The 17,877-nt window shown below is 41.9% G+C and overlaps 2 protein-coding genes across 3 annotated transcripts in view; both read left to right on the top strand.

Moving 5' to 3' along the window:
* LOC125066301 (1-phosphatidylinositol 4,5-bisphosphate phosphodiesterase classes I and II) overlaps positions 1-8,814 on the top strand; it is a 72,143-nt gene extending 63,329 nt beyond the window's left edge. Inside the window, exons 14-20 of the mRNA XM_047674335.1 lie at positions 1,125-1,472; positions 1,544-1,670; positions 1,760-1,961; positions 2,036-2,174; positions 4,780-4,917; positions 5,046-5,165; positions 5,240-8,814. Of these exons, the coding sequence (XP_047530291.1) occupies positions 1,125-1,472; positions 1,544-1,670; positions 1,760-1,961; positions 2,036-2,174; positions 4,780-4,917; positions 5,046-5,165; positions 5,240-5,287 (1,122 nt within the window). The 3' untranslated portion in view covers positions 5,288-8,814. The remainder of the gene's footprint in view (positions 1-1,124; positions 1,473-1,543; positions 1,671-1,759; positions 1,962-2,035; positions 2,175-4,779; positions 4,918-5,045; positions 5,166-5,239) is intronic.
* A 3,648-nt stretch (positions 8,815-12,462) lies between these two features.
* LOC125066304 (malate dehydrogenase-like) lies at positions 12,463-16,386 on the top strand. 2 transcript variants are annotated; one of them, XM_047674339.1, is made up of 7 exons: positions 12,463-12,616; positions 12,870-13,066; positions 13,607-13,801; positions 14,130-14,327; positions 15,008-15,140; positions 15,465-15,639; positions 16,177-16,386. In XM_047674339.1, the coding sequence occupies exons 1-7, from the start codon at positions 12,574-12,576 to the stop codon at positions 16,331-16,333; spliced, it is 1,098 nt and encodes a 365-aa protein (XP_047530295.1). In that variant the 5' UTR covers positions 12,463-12,573; the 3' UTR covers positions 16,334-16,386. The 2 variants fall into 2 exon arrangements, with proteins under 2 accessions (XP_047530295.1, XP_047530294.1); XM_047674338.1 differs by having other exon boundaries at positions 12,863-13,066.
* Positions 16,387-17,877: the final 1,491 nt, after the last annotated feature.

Below are 17,877 nucleotides of genomic sequence, written 5' to 3'. Positions count from 1 at the left end.
AAAAAATTAACTCCGATGCGCAGGCCAAACCGCCTTCAAAAAGTTTATTGATTCTCGCCCCCTTTGTTTTTTTCGTAAAGGGATCAATGAACTACCTATGAGATAGCAAAAGTGCATTGATAACAACGGTGCATACTTTGATTAATTAAATATATTTTACAAAATAAAATTGACTTTATATTTCTCCCGTACAAAACGCCAATTTCATATGTAAGGACCTAATATTTGTCACCTTTACAAAACAACCCAATGATTCAGCTCTTTTAGTTTCTTGTAGAATTTTCATTCTAAATTGTCCTTTCATGAAGATACTGCTCATCGTTAGAATGTTTAATTCTTTGCAAGAAAGTCGTAGACGTGCAAAGTTTGTCGTGTACATTGGAAATGTTTCCTAGTAGCAGAACTGAGACAATGTCAAAGATAAGATGTTACATTTAAAGATGTCAATTTTATTCAGTTCTACTTACAAATTCGTACTTTATATAAAGTATGTACATTCGAGTTTGTTATAATGTTTCATCCTTCAACATTTTTAATTTTTGCTATCAATATTGCTGTGAAAATTTATTATTATTTTAGTTTCCAAAGTTTTACCGAGTGTCGGTATACTCCGCGCGAATAGCTATTAAAGCCAGAAGCGCACAAACTTTCCCGCCGGGGAGAGTTTACATTTGTATTGTTGACGGTTACACGACGTCCTCGTCGGAGTGCCTTTTAAAAGTTTCAAATTAAGACAATTCCAACATTTTAGAGCAAGTTTTGTAAAAATTTATGATTTTATAAAAAAATCCAAACATGGTAAACGTCATGAATATGTCGCTTAATCGGTCAGGATTAAATACAGTTACTAGTGCTGGTTAATCGTATTAAACATGCTCAGTTTATTTCAAAATAAATTGTTATAAAGTTATACACATAAAATAAAAAAAACATTATGTACTACACTAAATTAAATTCACAATAATAGTACGAGTACCAGAAGTGTATACAGAATGTCAGATCGATTGTTTTAGTGGAAATAGTCTAAATTCCTATTGGAAGATTGTCTCTAGAGGACGGTGAAGCTATAAAGTAGAAATCATCGGGCAAGTACCGTAACCACGCAAATGTCGCGACGGCCGCAGGTGGTGCTGCCCGAGCTGGCCATGCTGCGCATCGCGGCGCACGAGGACAGCGGGCGCCTGCTGGGCCACCGCGTGCTGCCCGTGCTGGGCCTGTGTCCCGGCTACCGCCACGTGGGCCTGCGCGCCGAGCTGGGCCTGCCGCTGCCCGCCAGCCTGCTGCTGCACGTGCGCGTCAAGGACTACGTGCCCGACCGCCTGTCGGAGCTGGCGGAGGCGCTGGCCAACCCCATCAAGTACCAGAGCGACATGGAGAAGCGCTCGCACCAGCTGGCCGTGCTCACGGACGACACGGACGAGCCCGCGCGCGCCGAGCCCGTGCGCCGCCCGCTGTCGCACCTCGGGGCCGCCGTGAGTACACGCACGCTGTAGGGGCAGCAAAGTCAACTGGGATATGTAATAGAAGATGTTTGGTATTTCAGACGCGTCCAGATTGCAGTATGGACGGCAGCCCGAACAAAGTGGACACCAGCATAGAGAAGATTCCGAACGAGACCGAGAACAGCCAGCAGCCGACTGATCCCGAAAAAGACACTCAAGGTGAAAAAGGTATTCGCACAAAACATAGCGTAGTTGACTCGATACACGGCAACCCCGGGGATCACACACTCATGGACATCTTTGTGATCAAATTTCAGACGAAGCGGAGACGAAGTGGAACGGAAGCGGAAACACGGAGGAGGACTTCACGGAGGCGCTGGACGCGCTCCTGAACAGCAAAGTGGTCCGGGAGAAGAGAGCCGAGCTGGCGCGGAAGCTGGATGCCCTGAGGCGGAAGAGCGCCAGGACCAAACCCGTGTCCGCCAAGTTCTTCGTCAAGAGGCTGTCCACGCGAAACATGTCGGTACATCTCTCGCTAGGCGTGTCGGAGTCTCTTCGTGAGAAGTGTGTGCGAGTGCGCGTGCGTGTTGCAGGAGCGAGCCGGCGCCCGCCGACGACGCCGACGCCGGCGCCGCCGAGAGGGAGCTGCGCCTGCGGTACCACCACGCCATATACGCGGCGCTGGAGAAGACCCTGCGCAACGAGCAGCAGCAGCAGATGAAAGCTTTGACGGTGAGCTATTGGCGCTAATATGTTTGGAGTATACCGGCACCAGAAAGTCCACTCCCGTAGGTGCGCAGTAGTATGAGTGACGCTCGTGCTTACAAGACGACTTAGTGTAATGATCCCCTAGATAGGGCAGAGGGCGTCCACAGATGTCCTTCATCGCGATCGGTCTTGAGCTTTAGCTTCACCTCGCTCCACGCTTCCGATGCTCGCCGCCTCTGCCAACACGGAGCGGGTTTGACGGGGACGGCCACGCTTTCTTTTCCCTTGGGGATTCCAGTCCAAAGCTTGTTTGGGAATATGGTCGGGGTCCCTTCGGATCGTGTGTCCAATCCATCTCCACTTGCGATCGGGTTCTTATGGTATTTCTCCAACAGCTCTAAGTTTGAGATGGTCTCGGGCCAGTAAATACCGAGAATGCGACGAAAACAGCGGTTGACGAAAACTTGGATTTGGGGTGAGGTGTCCTTTGTAACCTTCCACGTTTCGCACCCGTCAAGCAACACGGATTTCACGTTGGACCCGAATATCTTTTTTAATACTTCGGGTCAGTTTCTGCGATTGCCAAACAGGTCTCAGCTGCGCGAAGGTAGCTCGGGCTTTGGCTATCCGTGAAGCTATGTCCTCTTCACTTCCACCAGTCTCTGACACGACGCTCCCGAGGTATGTAAATTTGTGGACGCGTTCCACTGCCCCTGTGCCAATCAGCAACGTTGAGCGATTCTTCACACCAGTTCTCATCTCCTGGGTCTTCCAGATGTTGATTTTAAGCTCTGTTTTTGCCGCTTCCTGACTAAGATCGTTTAACTTAGCTTGCATATCGGTGTGGGTATGACTCAGCAGGCATAGCTCATCAGCGTAATCCAAGTCTTTCAAGACGTTGGATAATCCCCACTCTATGCCGCGGCACCTGTGTTCTAAGATACGAAGCATAATTACGTCAAGAACGACTAAGTTAGTAGTAGTAGTAAGTACTTATTGTATATGCTTTGTAGCAACGTCAGAACGTCGACAGCGGAGGATAAGTCGGTTTGCAGCATTTCCGCAGTTATCAGGTCGAGTCCTGGTGCTTTGGCTGTTTTAAAGAGCGAACTGCCTCCGCAACTTCAGAGGCTGTCGGTGGTTCCGTGTTGATGTCGAGAAGTCGGGATGGTGGGGAACCCACTGCCTCCTATCTTTGCGGGTACTGCGATAAATTTCCTTGCGTTTCTGGCGGTATTGAGTGTTAAATTAATTGGAAGGCAAAGCCAAATTGGCATCAAAAAAGCTTGGTGCGCTCAGCAAGGCAAGACAGTATTTCACGTCGGCCCATCGTCTAAGACTATACAAGGCGCAAATTCGGCCTCACATGGAATACTGCTCTCACCTCTGGGCGGGTGCTCCCCAGTACCAACTCCTTCCATTTGACCGTATCCAACGTAGAGCGGCTCGAATTATGACGATCAAGCCCTTTCCGATCTGCTTGATCCTTTGGCTGTGCGTATAGATGTTGGTTCGCTCTGCATCTTCTACAGAATTTATCACGGGGAATGTTCCAAGGAATTGTTCGGATTAATCCTGGCTGCTGAATTTCACCTTAGGACATCTCGTTAAAATTCCAAATATCACCCGCACCACCTAGATGTCCGAAAATCCACAACAGTGCGATTTTTAAGACATTTTCTGCCTCGCACAACCACTCTGTGGAACCAGCTTTCGCCGGCGGTTTTTCCGAACCGATACGATTTGGGAACCTTCAAGAAAAGAGCGTACTCTATCCTGAAAGGCCGGCAACGCACCTGCGAGCCCCCCGGTGTTGTAGATGTCCATGGGCGGTGGTAGTCACTTTCCATCAGGTGAGCCCCCCTGCTCGTTTGCCACCTCTGACATAAAAAAAGGTCAACTCGCATGGAGTTTTCATGGGTTTCAAGCAGTCTCAGATGTAGATTCCTGCGATCTTCGATTAGGTTCCACGTGGGTTGTGACATCCAGTCCTCCCGAAAATGAGTTGATTTGTGCCCTAAGACGCCGGAGTTGGTCTCTGTATAGGTCACTTTAATGCGGTTCCACTCCTCGTCTAGTGTATCCGATGCAGTATCGAGCACAGCAAAGCGGTTGCACAACTCGAGTTGGAAACTTTTACGTACATCTGAGTCATGTAGTTTGCTCATCTCAAACCTTCCAATTTTGCCTAGACCTCCATGGCTCCATGCCGCATGGGCTACTGCAACTTTGACAGATGTACGCATGTAAATTGACATGATTCGTTAATTTCATAACGAATTTGAACTCACTTAAATGATTTAGGTAAGAGCCAGCGAGGGCTCACGTTGAAAAATAACTATCAAACATGGAAGGCAATATTATGCTTGAAGACTACCTACAGCGGGTGCGGTAGCCTTTCATCACAATAAAAAGCAACGAAATTGAATTCTGCGATAGATAGGGAGAATCAAGAGAAAAGTTTATATGTATTACACACGCATAATATAGTAGCATTGATAATTTTAGAGCTTTCTAATGTGATTAGCTAGTGCTCGGCACATTTCGTATTCAGTTTGACACACTGGGCGACAACACGCACTCACAAGAAAGGAACTCTTTCAAAGATAACATTCTACTCACTCCCCAGGACCTGCTGGAGGCGGAAAAAAAGGAAATTTTGAACAAATTGGCGAACTCCCGGAAGGAGGACGTCAAGGCGCTGTCGAAGAAGACCAACCGCGACAAGGACGAGATCCTGAGGATAAAGAGGGAGATCCACTCGCAGGTACCCGACCCGTGCCCCGCATCCCCCCGTATCGCTTCACCCCCGGCCGCGCCGGCCGCCCGGCTCACCGCGCGTGGGCCCGGCGGCCGCGCGGCCGGAGAGTAGCGAGTGTAGCGCGCTGTGTGCAGTCGGTGGAGCGCGGCGTGGCCGAGTGCTCGCGCCTGGAGCACGCGCACGCGCGCCGCCGCGAGCAGCTGGCGCGCGCGCACGAGCGCCGCCACCACGCGCTGCTGCTGCGCCGCGACCAGGTGAGCCCGCACGAGCCGCCCCACCCGCACCGCCCGCCCCCGCCCCGCCCGCCTCTAACGCGCCGTGTCCGCAGGAGCTGCTGGAGCTGGAGCGCCTGTGCGGCGGCGCGCCCGACGGGTAGGCGGCCGCCGCGCGTCTCGGAATCTGTGATATTACCACCTAAGGAGGAGGCCGCCGGCGACGCGCGCCCCGGAGCGAGAGTCGGAGTCGGCGCGGCGAATGTTTTCCATTTTGTTCGTTCGCATCGCGGAGTGGCCGGTGGTGTGAGTTTAATATTATTTCGTAGCCGTTCCGTAGGCGTGGCTCGTAGATTGACATTCCAATGCTTAGTTCGTTACGCGCGATGAAATCTAGTCTGCCCTGAAGATCTGATCGTTTTTCGAAAACGAACTCCGAGCTCAAACCGTAAGGTGTACGGTATAGTGTGTATGTATGGAACGAGCGAGTGACTCGACCGGCTCGCCGGTAGACTCTGTGAGTGATAGTGTTCTTTCGAATTTAGTGGAATCGCTTCAATCAAGTTTGCACAAGTTCTCATTCGGGGATCGCGGCCCCATCTGCGCCGACGGCGCGGCCGGGGCGCAGGTGTGGCCGCAGCCCGGCAGCGCGCGGGGCGCCCCCGCGGTCCCCGCTGTCGTCCCTCGATGCGCGCCGTAGGTTAATGATAGTAACGTAAAAGCTTCCATATTTTAGTGAGTAGGTCGAGACTTTCTCTGATTTTTTAACCTTTTTAGTTGTACCGTGTTATTTTAAACGTCAGTCGAGAAACTAGTAGATTTTTTTTAAACCAATTTATTTGTATCGATTGTGAAACGATCACTAAAACAAAAGATGTGATCATATCATGGTCGACTCGCAATCGGCCCCAAGTTCGAGTGTCCGATTTGTCCGCGTGAGGGACCGAATGTTACCACACACTGCTGCCACTGGACAGTGATGTGACCTCATGTATCTTTTTTACTATTTCACATGCTATGTTAGAAGCTGTTCAATTTACTTAAGTAGTCAATGATGTTGCCCTCGCGAGCTCAAGATGAACATTATCACGACAAGTTTGACGGAGTCGTGATCTGTGTAATATATCTGTAATGAAAGTCCACCGTTCGCACAATAATACTTTTAGGTAACTTCGGTCACAAAGGTTGTTACTCAAATTTGTTTCTACTGTACGTGTTGTATATAACTGAATATATTCAGTCGCCGCTGTGTAGTGGATTTTTTTATTAAAATAATATATGCATTGCTCAAATCCTTTAAAGTGAAAATATAATTGATAGGACGATATATTTTAAGTTTTATCTCTATAGGAAACGATTCTCGTGCACAAAAATATCTTCGGATATCGATGTGATCGTTTGTGTGATGGCTAGAGAATGTACGATTATGTTGTATATACAGTATTATCATAATTATAAGCTACGTCACGACTGTCTTTCGAATTCGTTCCCTTAAAGTAACCCGTAATGTTAACGATTGTCACAAATAGAAGCCATCACGCGGACATTGTAATATTGTATGATTTAATTAAAATAACGCGTATTCCGATATAATAATATGGCATCTTATCTTTAATCTTTTAATAAGTTAACTAGTTTATTAATAGAGTTTCCTTGATTATTATCAATTTACAAATAAGTTCCGTCGTAAATGAAATGAAATGTGGCAATATTAGGTATAAATACGAGGACAGCACGCTTAACTCGTAAGTCGTTATGTGTTCGCGATATGTGGAAATAATTTTCACCTGCAATAATTATTTATGGTCGGGCTCGTCGGCGAGCGAGCTCAGCGGAACACCCCTGTCGGCGCTGCGCGGCCTCGCCAGCGGGCTGACGAGAGTGGGGTCGCCATTAGAGTAATGGGACAAGTCGTGCCACGTTAAAGGAGATTAAATATTTACAATTTCGTAATTCTTTCCCGAATTTACATTTCTATTTAATCTAACAAACAAAAACAGGGAATCTCTTGCTCTCTCATGAAATATTCTACCGCCTAGTGAATGTTACGTACGCTTGAGGGAGCGTGTGGGGGTGTGAGTGGAGCGCTAGGGACACGTTAAGTGGAGCCTTGTATGACAGCAGCATTTGAAACACAACTCACACAAAAGGCTTCACGTCCAGGTGGCTGCATTTTAGAAACGATTAATCATTATTTATTGTATGTGTGATAATTTATTCTCTAAATGTATAAATGTCTGCAGCGCATCATAATTTAAAGTAATTTCGTAAAAGCAATAATGAGGCCAAAGTGAGGACCAAAGTAGAATCTGTCACGAGTCCTCCTTATCCCACTCTGTCAGGGTTAAACTTACTTTAAACTTTTGCGATCTTCGTTAAACAGCCGTGTCCGATACACGGACTGGAGGATAAGTTCTGCGCAAATTTGGCACTCGAGTCACTTGGGATTCTATATACATAGATATAGTTTTAACTGTATTTTGGTCGAGTTTGGTTTCAAACTATATTTTTTCGTTCGCGTCGCTTAGACTGCAGTCAGTTTACAGTACAGTACTGTTATATCGTTGACGTTGGGTTTCGCATTATTTTATATAGTTTTTTATTTTTTATTTTAAGATAGTAATGGCAGCCATGTTTAAAGAGAGATTTAAAATATAGCACGTAGCGCTGCGGTGCGCACGTGACGTGGAGCCGCGGAGCGCCCGGCGCGGCGACCCGCGGCGCGTAGCTAGTGAGTAATTAACGTTACGAGTAGTTTGATCGAATGTACGCGACACACGTTCTTGCCTTGAATTAAAATAATACTTGTCATTAGTAAGTAGGTATGGTGTATCTTCTAATCGAAGTAAAATTACTGTTACTGATATTGATAGTCTTCCTTCCTTTGTCAAATATATCGAAGGCCTAATTGATACTGTCGGTACTTTCTCTTTTAATAACGCGTCGGTATGCCCCGCCACGTCGTCTGCGAAGCAATCGTTGACTTATCGATGGTTGCCTATCGTCGCATCTTATGAGAAATTAAAAAAAACATTTTCCTCGATTAAAATGCGTTAGTATTTCTCGATTTACGTTTCACTGTTAACTCTTTGTAGAAGTAACATTAGTTCGTGTAATATTTGAATATACAACATGAAGTATTTATACGCAACAAATTTGATTATAATATTTACTAATAATACCTAAGATAATAAATCGCGTTTAAAGACGACATTAACTTTTACACGTGTAATAACGATACAAAGTCGCAAGTCTGTCGTAATCTTACTTTATCGTGTAATCGCTGCGAAAAATCTAAGTACTTAATATTTTATAGCGTCGTATACTTCGCCTGCTAGCGTGTAAGCGTCGTCTAGTAGATCATCAGCTGCAGCTTCGGTTTGCTCGTAACATATACACATACGTATTCTACACGTAAGCGTCTAACTTTACTCCTAAACTATGTTTACATTTTGTGACAATGTGAAAATCAAGCGTTCCGCACAGACACGATCGTACAAAGATTTTTACTTTCCTTAATTATATGTCTACCATCAGTCTAAACACTCGTAGGAATAAGATAAACGGTGACTCTCACTGCTGAGTCGGTCTTTTGACCTCTCGACGCCTCACGTGTCCGTCGCGGCTCGCAGCCGTGCGGCGCCGCGCAGTCGCCGCCGCGCAGTCGCCGCCTGCCGCCCGCCCCGCGCCGCGCGCCCCGCGGCCGAGTGCCGGCGCCGCGACTCGTCTCGGTGCGCCTCGGACGATAGTTTCAAGTGACGGGAGCGTCTCTTCGATCGCGACGTAGGGACGGATGTATCAATAAATATATGTTTTTCTTATTGACAGCTCTTTTTTAATGTTCCCCTACGTAAAAACGTTTAATAAAAACGCGTGAGGAGATTGGTAGGGATATTATAATTGTTTAAAGACCGTAACGTGTCTAGAGGTTTATATTTTCACTATTACATATTTCTACACGTTTTTACTGGGAAGTGTACTCTAGTAGTAGTTCGTTAAACGCAGCTGAAGTGTGAAGTTTTAATCGTATGAAAATATCGCCGGTTCGGTCAAGAGAAAAAAATATTTTACGATGTCTCTCTCGAATGTGCGGTCGCGGCACGAGAGTTATGAACACTTACTTTAACATATTTCTTAACTTCTAGACTAACTAAAAACTTTCAATGAAATTTTATTTTTTATTCGAAATTTGTATATTGATAGCGATTTTTGGAAGATTTTATAGCTCTTCTACAAAGCTTCTCTGTCCACTCTAGAACTGTTTGTGAAGATTATAATCATTTTATTAAAAATATAGTTCTAAGATTCGTCCACTCCGCTTGTCGTCGCTTGTACGCGCTACAGGTACGACACTTCCGATCCCTGCACTGTACTACGTGTCATGAAAATATAAATATACCTGAACTTTTGTAGTCTAAGCTCTTCAAAATACAAAACCGCTCGCTTGCTTTCCGAAAGAGGTGTGTTGGTACATTACTTATTTATTCATAGTTCCTATAATAATAGTTCGTGCATTTTTTGTAAATCCTGGGAATGTACTTATGTATTATATGATGATACAATTAGATTTTTTATTTCGAGGAAGGATCAAAACGAGTTATCATAAGATACAGGACAAAACTATTATACGTGTCACTTCGGGGATAACCGATCAAGTCTAATTTATTCATGGCAGCACAATTAATGTAACTCAAATTGTATTTTCACATTGTCGGTTCGATGACGTCACTGCACGTCCGAGCGAGCGGTTAAGTTTGCTAGTATAGTCGGTCAACATTGATTTCGGTCGGAAAATGATTCTAACTGTAGCACATACAATTCTTCTATTGCTAAAGAAAAATCTTTGATTAATCTAATGAATTCGTACCTTAGCTTCTTTTTTGTAATGGAATAGTTATTGCCATTCTCTTCCAAAAGATAAAAGTTAAACGAGACAAGCGGAGTGAGTCTAGTGATTAACACACTTCTTATGATGTACTTGTAAGTATTCCGAGTTGGGTTGTGAACATAAGGGAGTGCGTGCGAAGCTGCAGACTGACTGCAGCTCGGGGAACGGGAAACCGGAGCCTAAGCCGCGTTTCCGATATCTACAAAACTATAATACGTAAGCTATGTAAGAAGTAAAGGTCGTTCATGTTAACATTTTATTAGAAATTGAACCTTACCCTCTATGTAATACGGTCACATTTGCAACTTACTGATGTACTGAGTTAATCATAAATAATAATTAATAAAATATTTAGTAAAAATGATTATAGAATTTTGAAGTAATCTTGCGGAACTAAAATACACTCGATATACCTCTCGTCATAGTGCGCAGTATTCTCCACTGATTGCCAGTTAGGACTTAGGCTTAGGTCACATACCGACATTAATACTTGTTAATATACTTTTAGTAATGCCATATGGAAACTCGGCTTTACCCATGCCGTCTAGCGCTTCGGATTAAATCGATGTTATGTTGAAGGTAAACAGAATCGAGGTCACTTTAATATTTTAAGATACAAAGTCAGTCAGTCGGCATAAATAACTCATAATGAGACTTGGGCATGTCGTCCTGTGATATTGGAATCTGCAGATACGTCACTGTTCCACGATTACGACTTCGTGACAGGTCACTTACATCGGAGTCCCTTAAGGGAATTTACGATATTGTGTCCATAATAACAAACTATTAAATGTTTTCAGGAACGATACGCACCGCTCACGTTATATATTTATTTACTGATAGGTTTCCACACGAGTTGCGTTTCTCTGGTAATTAAGTAATCATTAAGATATCATAGCATTTATCATCCGTGTGTTTAGATTATTGTGATTTACGTTTGTTATCATTTCATAGATTATTGTTGTTTTTGTTGATTTCGATTTATTTTAAACATTGTGTCAAATAGATTTTATATTTACCTGAAAATTTATTATACAATACGCATGCACGTCTGTATTTCGTAAGCATGTAAACATTGTCAACATAAATTAAAAAAATTCAGAACGATTTATTGTTTCATGAATATAATTTATATTTATAAAGGTTTAAAACTTAAGTATTACAGTTTTTGAAATATAAAATAAAATGATAATGTTTCTGTAATAAGTGGTATTTGTTTATTAACTGCCATATTAACATTTAAAACTGTACTTATTAAGGTCATTGTTGTTAACTGCGCAATATTTGTTGCAGTATGCGATATAAATATTCAAAAGACAAATAATGAGGACGCAAGTACAAATGGCAACGTATGTTTTTAAGTTATGAATAAATAGTTAAACAATCTAAATGTATACGCACAGAGAGGGAGCATGAGGCACCTGCACACACGCACGCACGCACAAACACGCAAATACACCCACACACACGCACACACAAACACACACAAACACACACACATAAACATACACACACACTCAAACACACACACACACACACACACTCAAACACACACACACACACACACACTCAAACACACAAACACACACACAAACACACGCACACGCAAACACACTCACACATTTACACGCGCCCCTACACAGCTGATGAACTAACACACAGAAACGCACAAGAGAAAGAGAGAGAGGAACATATGAACAGAAGTCGGCTACTATTCGAGTTATGGTCACGTGACGCTCGTTGGACACACTGCGAGATTATAATATCATTCATCGCTCGTGTCTTGTTGTATGATAAACGTGTTAGTAATTAAATGATTGCCACTTTTATGAAATTGAAATATGTCGGTTGTTTCGTACTTGCGCCGACATTATTCGTCCGTGTCGATTTACGTTGAGAAAAGAAGTCTAGGCGGCTCTCACACTGAATAGTTCTAGTCATTTTTAATTCCTGTGTTGTTGTACACACGATTAAGTATGCCTGTATATGGGTAGACAATATAATAATCAATATGAATGTTATTAATATATTATTATATCATATAGGTGAAACTTATCTATTAAATTTGATGTCTGTTCTCTTGGCCTTTTTATTTTGTATTTTCCTAAAATAATGTGTAAAAAAAACAAATCTTAAAATATTATCACGTAAAACTCAATTGAAGATTGGGATTTTATAAGTCCCATCGATAATCAGATCATATAAAAATTGTCGAATTTTATTAAACACTTAGGTTGTAGGTTCTTAACAAGAAGGTCCCCCTCCATAAGATTTAAATTTATACTTCTTGTTCAAAGATAATATAATCGCTACCATCTGACGTAAGATATTTTTGGCATAACTTGTCCAAGTCCTATCAACAAAATGTTTGTCTAAAATGCTACATATATAAAACAAAATAAAATAATCCATAATAATTATTTTCAACCTTAAGAAATAGTAATAAAATATAACAATGTTCCGGCAAATTTTAAATAAAATCCGTCCAAACTGCCAAGCGATGCCTAGAGCCACTTACCAGAACTACGTGATGTCGGACGTCTTAGCGCAGATGGAACGAGAATGCGAGAAGTTCTGCCCGGTTCCAAGATTTCCTCCGAGAAAGGTTTGATAATTCGTCATAACATTTGAATAAAAATGGAAGTGGCCGAAATGTGTTGAGTGGAATTTGGCCACAATAAATAATTATGTATCAACCCGTAGTTATCACAGCACTTAGAAGTGTGATGGATGTGCAATGACCTTTCATATTCGATGAGGCTTTTTGATTAGTATAAATAGTTAAGTTACCCATTGATGTGCAATAAATTATATGAATAAATTATCAATACACCACCAACGCCTCGGACAGGTCACAGTGGTCGGGGCCGGCAGCGACGTGGGACGCATCGCCTCACTCTTTCTCAAACAACAAAAGGTCATCAAGATCTTAGCTCTATACGATGATGAGCCGGAGCATAAAGTGCTGGGCGTGGCCACCGACTTGGCGCACATGGACACGAGCACGGAAGTGGAGGCCTACCAAGGAAGAGTGTATTTACGAAATGCTCTTTATGTAATGTTAAAACAACTTTTGGTGACATATTTTTTCTTATTATCTAGTAACAGTTACTCATGGTACGTATCTACTATAGATACGTATGTACGTTTTTAACGCAATAATTTATGATTTTCAGAGAAGTATGTTTTTTTTAATGAACCACATCTATATAATTATATTGGAAATATCAATTTCAAAGCAAAGCCAAATCGGGGTTTCTTGTCTTAAATGTTAACAATTTTTAATATAAAAAAGAATTAGTAAATAATAATTATTAATAAAAGCAATATAAAGGCCGAGATGGCTGCAGCCGGGCGAGCACCGCTGAGTTTTATTTCATTTCTTTGTTTATATTGCGTTTTGTGACGGAAAACATCGATATGAAACCGGTATATTTTGTCTAATAAAAATCATAACATAGTACCTGGCAATCCATCGATCCGTACTGTAGAAAAAACCATTTCCTTAAAATAAGATGTAGGTTTAGCCCAGCAATGGGAGATATACAGGCTTTTTCTTAATATAAACTACGACAGGCCTCATGTGATTTAAAAGGATGCGGACGTAGTTCTCATTTGCGGCGGACACTACGTGTTGCCTCCTTGCTGCGATATTAGTGATAGAGAACTATTCTTCGAGAACATGCAACTTGTGCGCACGGTCAGTATCGCCTGCGCGCAGTTCTGTCCCCACGCTATAATCGCCATACAGACTCCGCCGGTTGATTGTAACTTCGCCCTTTGCATCCACGTTAGTATTTCATTATGTCCACGTTAGTATGTTAATTAGTTATACTTATATTACCAAATCGATCGCCACTATGTAATGTAGTTATAGAACATATAAAAGCGAATACCAAAATGAGACAACGGTACAATTCCGTGGGTTTTTCTGAAAGGCCGGCAACGCATCTACAAGCCCCCTGGTGGTGCAGTGTCCATAGGCGGAGGTAGCCCCCTTTCAATCAGATGAGCCTCCTGCCCGTTTGCCACCTATCACATGAAAAAAGAGTTACAGTATTATTATCGGCATAGGATAAAAAAATAGTTTTAGAGGCATGAAGTATCCTGTATTTCAGACTTTGCAGTTAGCGCGCACCTATAATAAACGCAAAGTTCTCGGCGTGAACGCAATCAACTCGATGCGGGCGAACCAGCTGTTCTGCTCCATCACGGGTTCCGATCCTTCGAAGTGTCACACCCCTGTCGTATGCGGCACGGGACGATGCACAAGGGTGCCCGTGTTCTCTGCTGCTAAAGCTGGAAATTTCCCCCAGGTTATGTTTAAATCTGTCTCTATTAGGTACAATTATTTTAAATATTGTCGTCCGTGTGTAGAGCAGGTAGAACCAAAGTTACAATTGAATTTGAATTAATATATTATAACAATTTACTTGTAGGCAATATAATTTATACGATAGGGACCATAAATAAATGATCCAATTGAAACAGATAAGATCGCAGACAAAATACTTTTTTTATAATGAAATAATTCTAGAATTATAAGAATTGCCTGATACTAATTATTATTAGATACTCATATAATACAGATATTTAAGTTATATAATTCGGGAAAATTCATTATTTACGAACCTTAAGGGAATTACTATTAAGGGTAATAGATACCAAACGAAGTGGTTTCCCTTGCGGCCCACTCGTATCGAAATTCAATGTCAACCATTACATACCTTGGCAATGAAATTAATTGGATAAGAACTCGGATGACGTGTGGCCTTTAGGCCGTAATGAGATAATGAAGAGCGTGCTCATTTAGGTATTTCTCGATTGGCTTGCAATGTACCTATTTCACGAAAAACGAGCTATTGAATCTCTTGCCGGTTCTTCTCGGGACTCACAGTCAGTCAAATATGTTTGACGTCATTATTGTATTTACGATATAAAAAAAACATTAATAGTTTATAGTAGGCAGAATTTTTAACTCATTTTACATATTCAGACTCAGGTAGATTGCCTCACGAGGTTGGTGCGAGAGGCGGACGACATCATCTGCAAGGTTAAATGCAATAACGAACAGGGACACTTGTCGTTGGGATTTTCAACGGCCAGATTCGTTATTAATATAATGAAAGGTTTGATTTTGCTTCTTACGATTTATCTATAATATTTTAAACCGATAGTCGGTGTAATTCGATCGATATTTTTAAGAATGTTACACCACCGATTATAAGGAGTGGATATACTTACAAATACTTCTCGTAATACAAAAGGCGAAGGTTGGTGATATTACATGCGTTTTGCAGTCCATGAGCCGTCAGGGAAGGCGTCACTCCCCAACATGCGGCTGGCCGTGTAATTGGTTGTCTCCCTGGAATTATTCTATGACGCAGCGCTCGCTTAAATGCTACATGTACATATGTATTTACATTAGTAATATTTAAGGATTTTTCCTGCAGGCTTATTTGAAAAACCGACGTTCATAGACAGTGCGCTCGTCGAACAAGCTCACCCAGAAAAATGTTACAACATGAGCGTTTGCGCCACGCCGGTCACCATCAGTAAGGGCGGCGTGGTGGAGTACGCGGTGCCCAGCCTTAATCAAACCGAAACTAGAATCTTAGAGGATAGCAAGTAAATGTACCCGCTGATCGAAATCATAAATTGTACAAACTAGACGGGCTCCGCGGTCTTGTCGGTCTTGAATTTGTGTTAACGGTTGTCATGTAAGTTTGACCTACTGTGGGTAACTTTGGAACTGGAGGTGCAACGCAACGTCGTCGCCGTCGTGAAATCGCTTATCATTCAACGACACGTTTGAAGTCATGTTATCAAAAATAAAGTTGAACAACTTATAGTCCAAAATGCAGATGCATCGCCTTATTGATTAATATCGAGCTGTAAGGTCATCAGTAACTGGACTTTGACAAGAGCCTCAGCTTCAGTCGATAAAATGATGGGTTCGTAATGAACACGTCGAACCGCTGATTGTCTGTCGTATAATATAGTATTTATTATTAACAGATGCATAATACTACAAATAGAATAGTAACCGTAACCGAAAGTAGGACCTTGAAACACTCCGACGGCTAAAAAGGGGGCGTGTACCGTAAATTATTATTTGTGGTCAATACTTTGATTCCTTTAATAGTTTGATGTTGATAATTACAGATGTGATCTGGAAGACATGTTGAATCTTGGCCGATGCCACGCCATCGGCGAGGAGTACTGCCTCCATCCAGATAAAATCTGTCCCTGCTGCGTGTGTCCCCCGTGCCAAACCTGCAGACCCTGCTATGAAAGCGAAAAGAGACGAAAAAATAAATGAATACCCACTTCACAGTGATCCTCTCGTTTATAAAAACTGTTCTGTTAATAAGACCTGTGCCAATAAATTTATTTATAATTAGATACAGATTTTTATTTCAACTAAGACTATTTATCGTCGTTGTACTGAGGATTTGTAAATTTATTTCTTTATAAGAATCAGTAAGGAGTCAGGACATTTCACACACACATATTCATATGAATTTATTTTCTTTCATCATATTCATAATAGTAGTGTGTCAAGTAGCTCAAAACCAGACGGTTATTTAGAAGAACTACTATTCAAAAAAGGGATCGAAGAAGAAGCTGACATTGCTTAAAAAATCTTTTAATGTATAAATGTCGTAAAAAAAAGGACGGTTACGTAGTTTAGGTGGCTACTCGTACCTACGTATGTACGTAGGTAGGTTTGATTCGCGCATATTGAACTTGCCGCGTGACCTTGTCCGCCGCTGCTGGAGGACGCGGTGGTTACTGCGCCTGGATTATCCTCAACGGATTACGTTTCCTCAGGTGTTGAGCGGTCGGCGTTTTATTAATTCTATTCAACTCGAGCAAATAATTCATTCAAAACGAATACATGTTATTACCTATTTTGTAAGCTTTAATATACTTTTTTTAGTTTTTTTTAAATTGTTACTTGCTTTAATTCGTCTGAGATATTAAACATTCCACTAAATATATACTAGTATTTGTACCTGATCTTGGTGCCGTACAGTTAGACACCTTTTCCTTGCAAATAATATATTTTCTAATAAAAAGTTTGATTTTCTTTTCACGTCGACGATAACTGTTATTCAAGTAATATAATTTTTATACTTCTCCCATTAAAAACCTTACGACAATTTTCGATTCACGAATGAACGAGTCGGTATAACACGTGACGCTACTGCTAATGACTTGTATTACGTCTGTGTTCCTGCCCTTCCTCGTTCCAATGTCAGGAGCGTCCCATACTTAGATCATTGATTTAAACAACGGAGGAATTTAAAATCATAGGTTTATTTTTTATTTTATCTTTGCCGAGTTAAAGTTTACTAATTAAAAGACCTTTGCCTTCTCATTATTAAATATTTTACCATACTGTTTTAAAAAGTTTTTAGGCACCGACCACACGACTTGTGGCTTGTGATGCCCGGCGACACGTCATCGTAACTCGAAGTTCACTTGTAGTACACTACACATGTATATGACAGGTATGTAATGGGCGGTACTTCGGTTTTGTGTTGTAACGTATTGACGTAGGTCGTTCATGTTTTATAAACAGACTTGTATGAATATCATTGTTTTGGATAGCGAAATCTGCTTAGGTTGATCCAACAGAAATAGAATCTTCATAACATAGGAAGTTACGAGAATGTATGTTTGTATTTTATAAATGATATGCGATACTACTAATTGTGCCCCTTATATAATACGAAAGCTAATTGTTTTTACATTATACATTCAATGGTCACGGTGACATCGTTGCCACGCAATTGAATAATATGTAATAACCGATTGACTTGAAAGACTATACCCGAATAATTTTATGTACAAAACCAT

This window comes from Vanessa atalanta, chromosome 9 (assembly GCF_905147765.1).
Source record: "Vanessa atalanta chromosome 9, ilVanAtal1.2, whole genome shotgun sequence".
Lineage (NCBI taxonomy): Eukaryota > Metazoa > Arthropoda > Insecta > Lepidoptera > Nymphalidae > Vanessa > Vanessa atalanta.
Note: the sequence above shows the minus strand (reverse complement) of the source record. Positions and strands in the feature narration are given on the sequence as shown.

Bases quoted from the DNA above. Each gene is read 5' to 3' on its own strand.
- LOC125066304 (XM_047674338.1), top strand. From the start codon at position 12,467: ATGTTCCGGCAAATTTTAAATAAAATCCGTCCAAACTGCCAAGCGATG. The intron at 13,067-13,606 runs GTAATGTTAAAA...GTGATTTAAAAG, and splicing joins ATTTACGAAATGCTCTTTAT to GATGCGGACGTAGTTCTCAT. The intron at 15,640-16,176 runs GTAAATGTACCC...TGATAATTACAG, and splicing joins AGAATCTTAGAGGATAGCAA to ATGTGATCTGGAAGACATGT.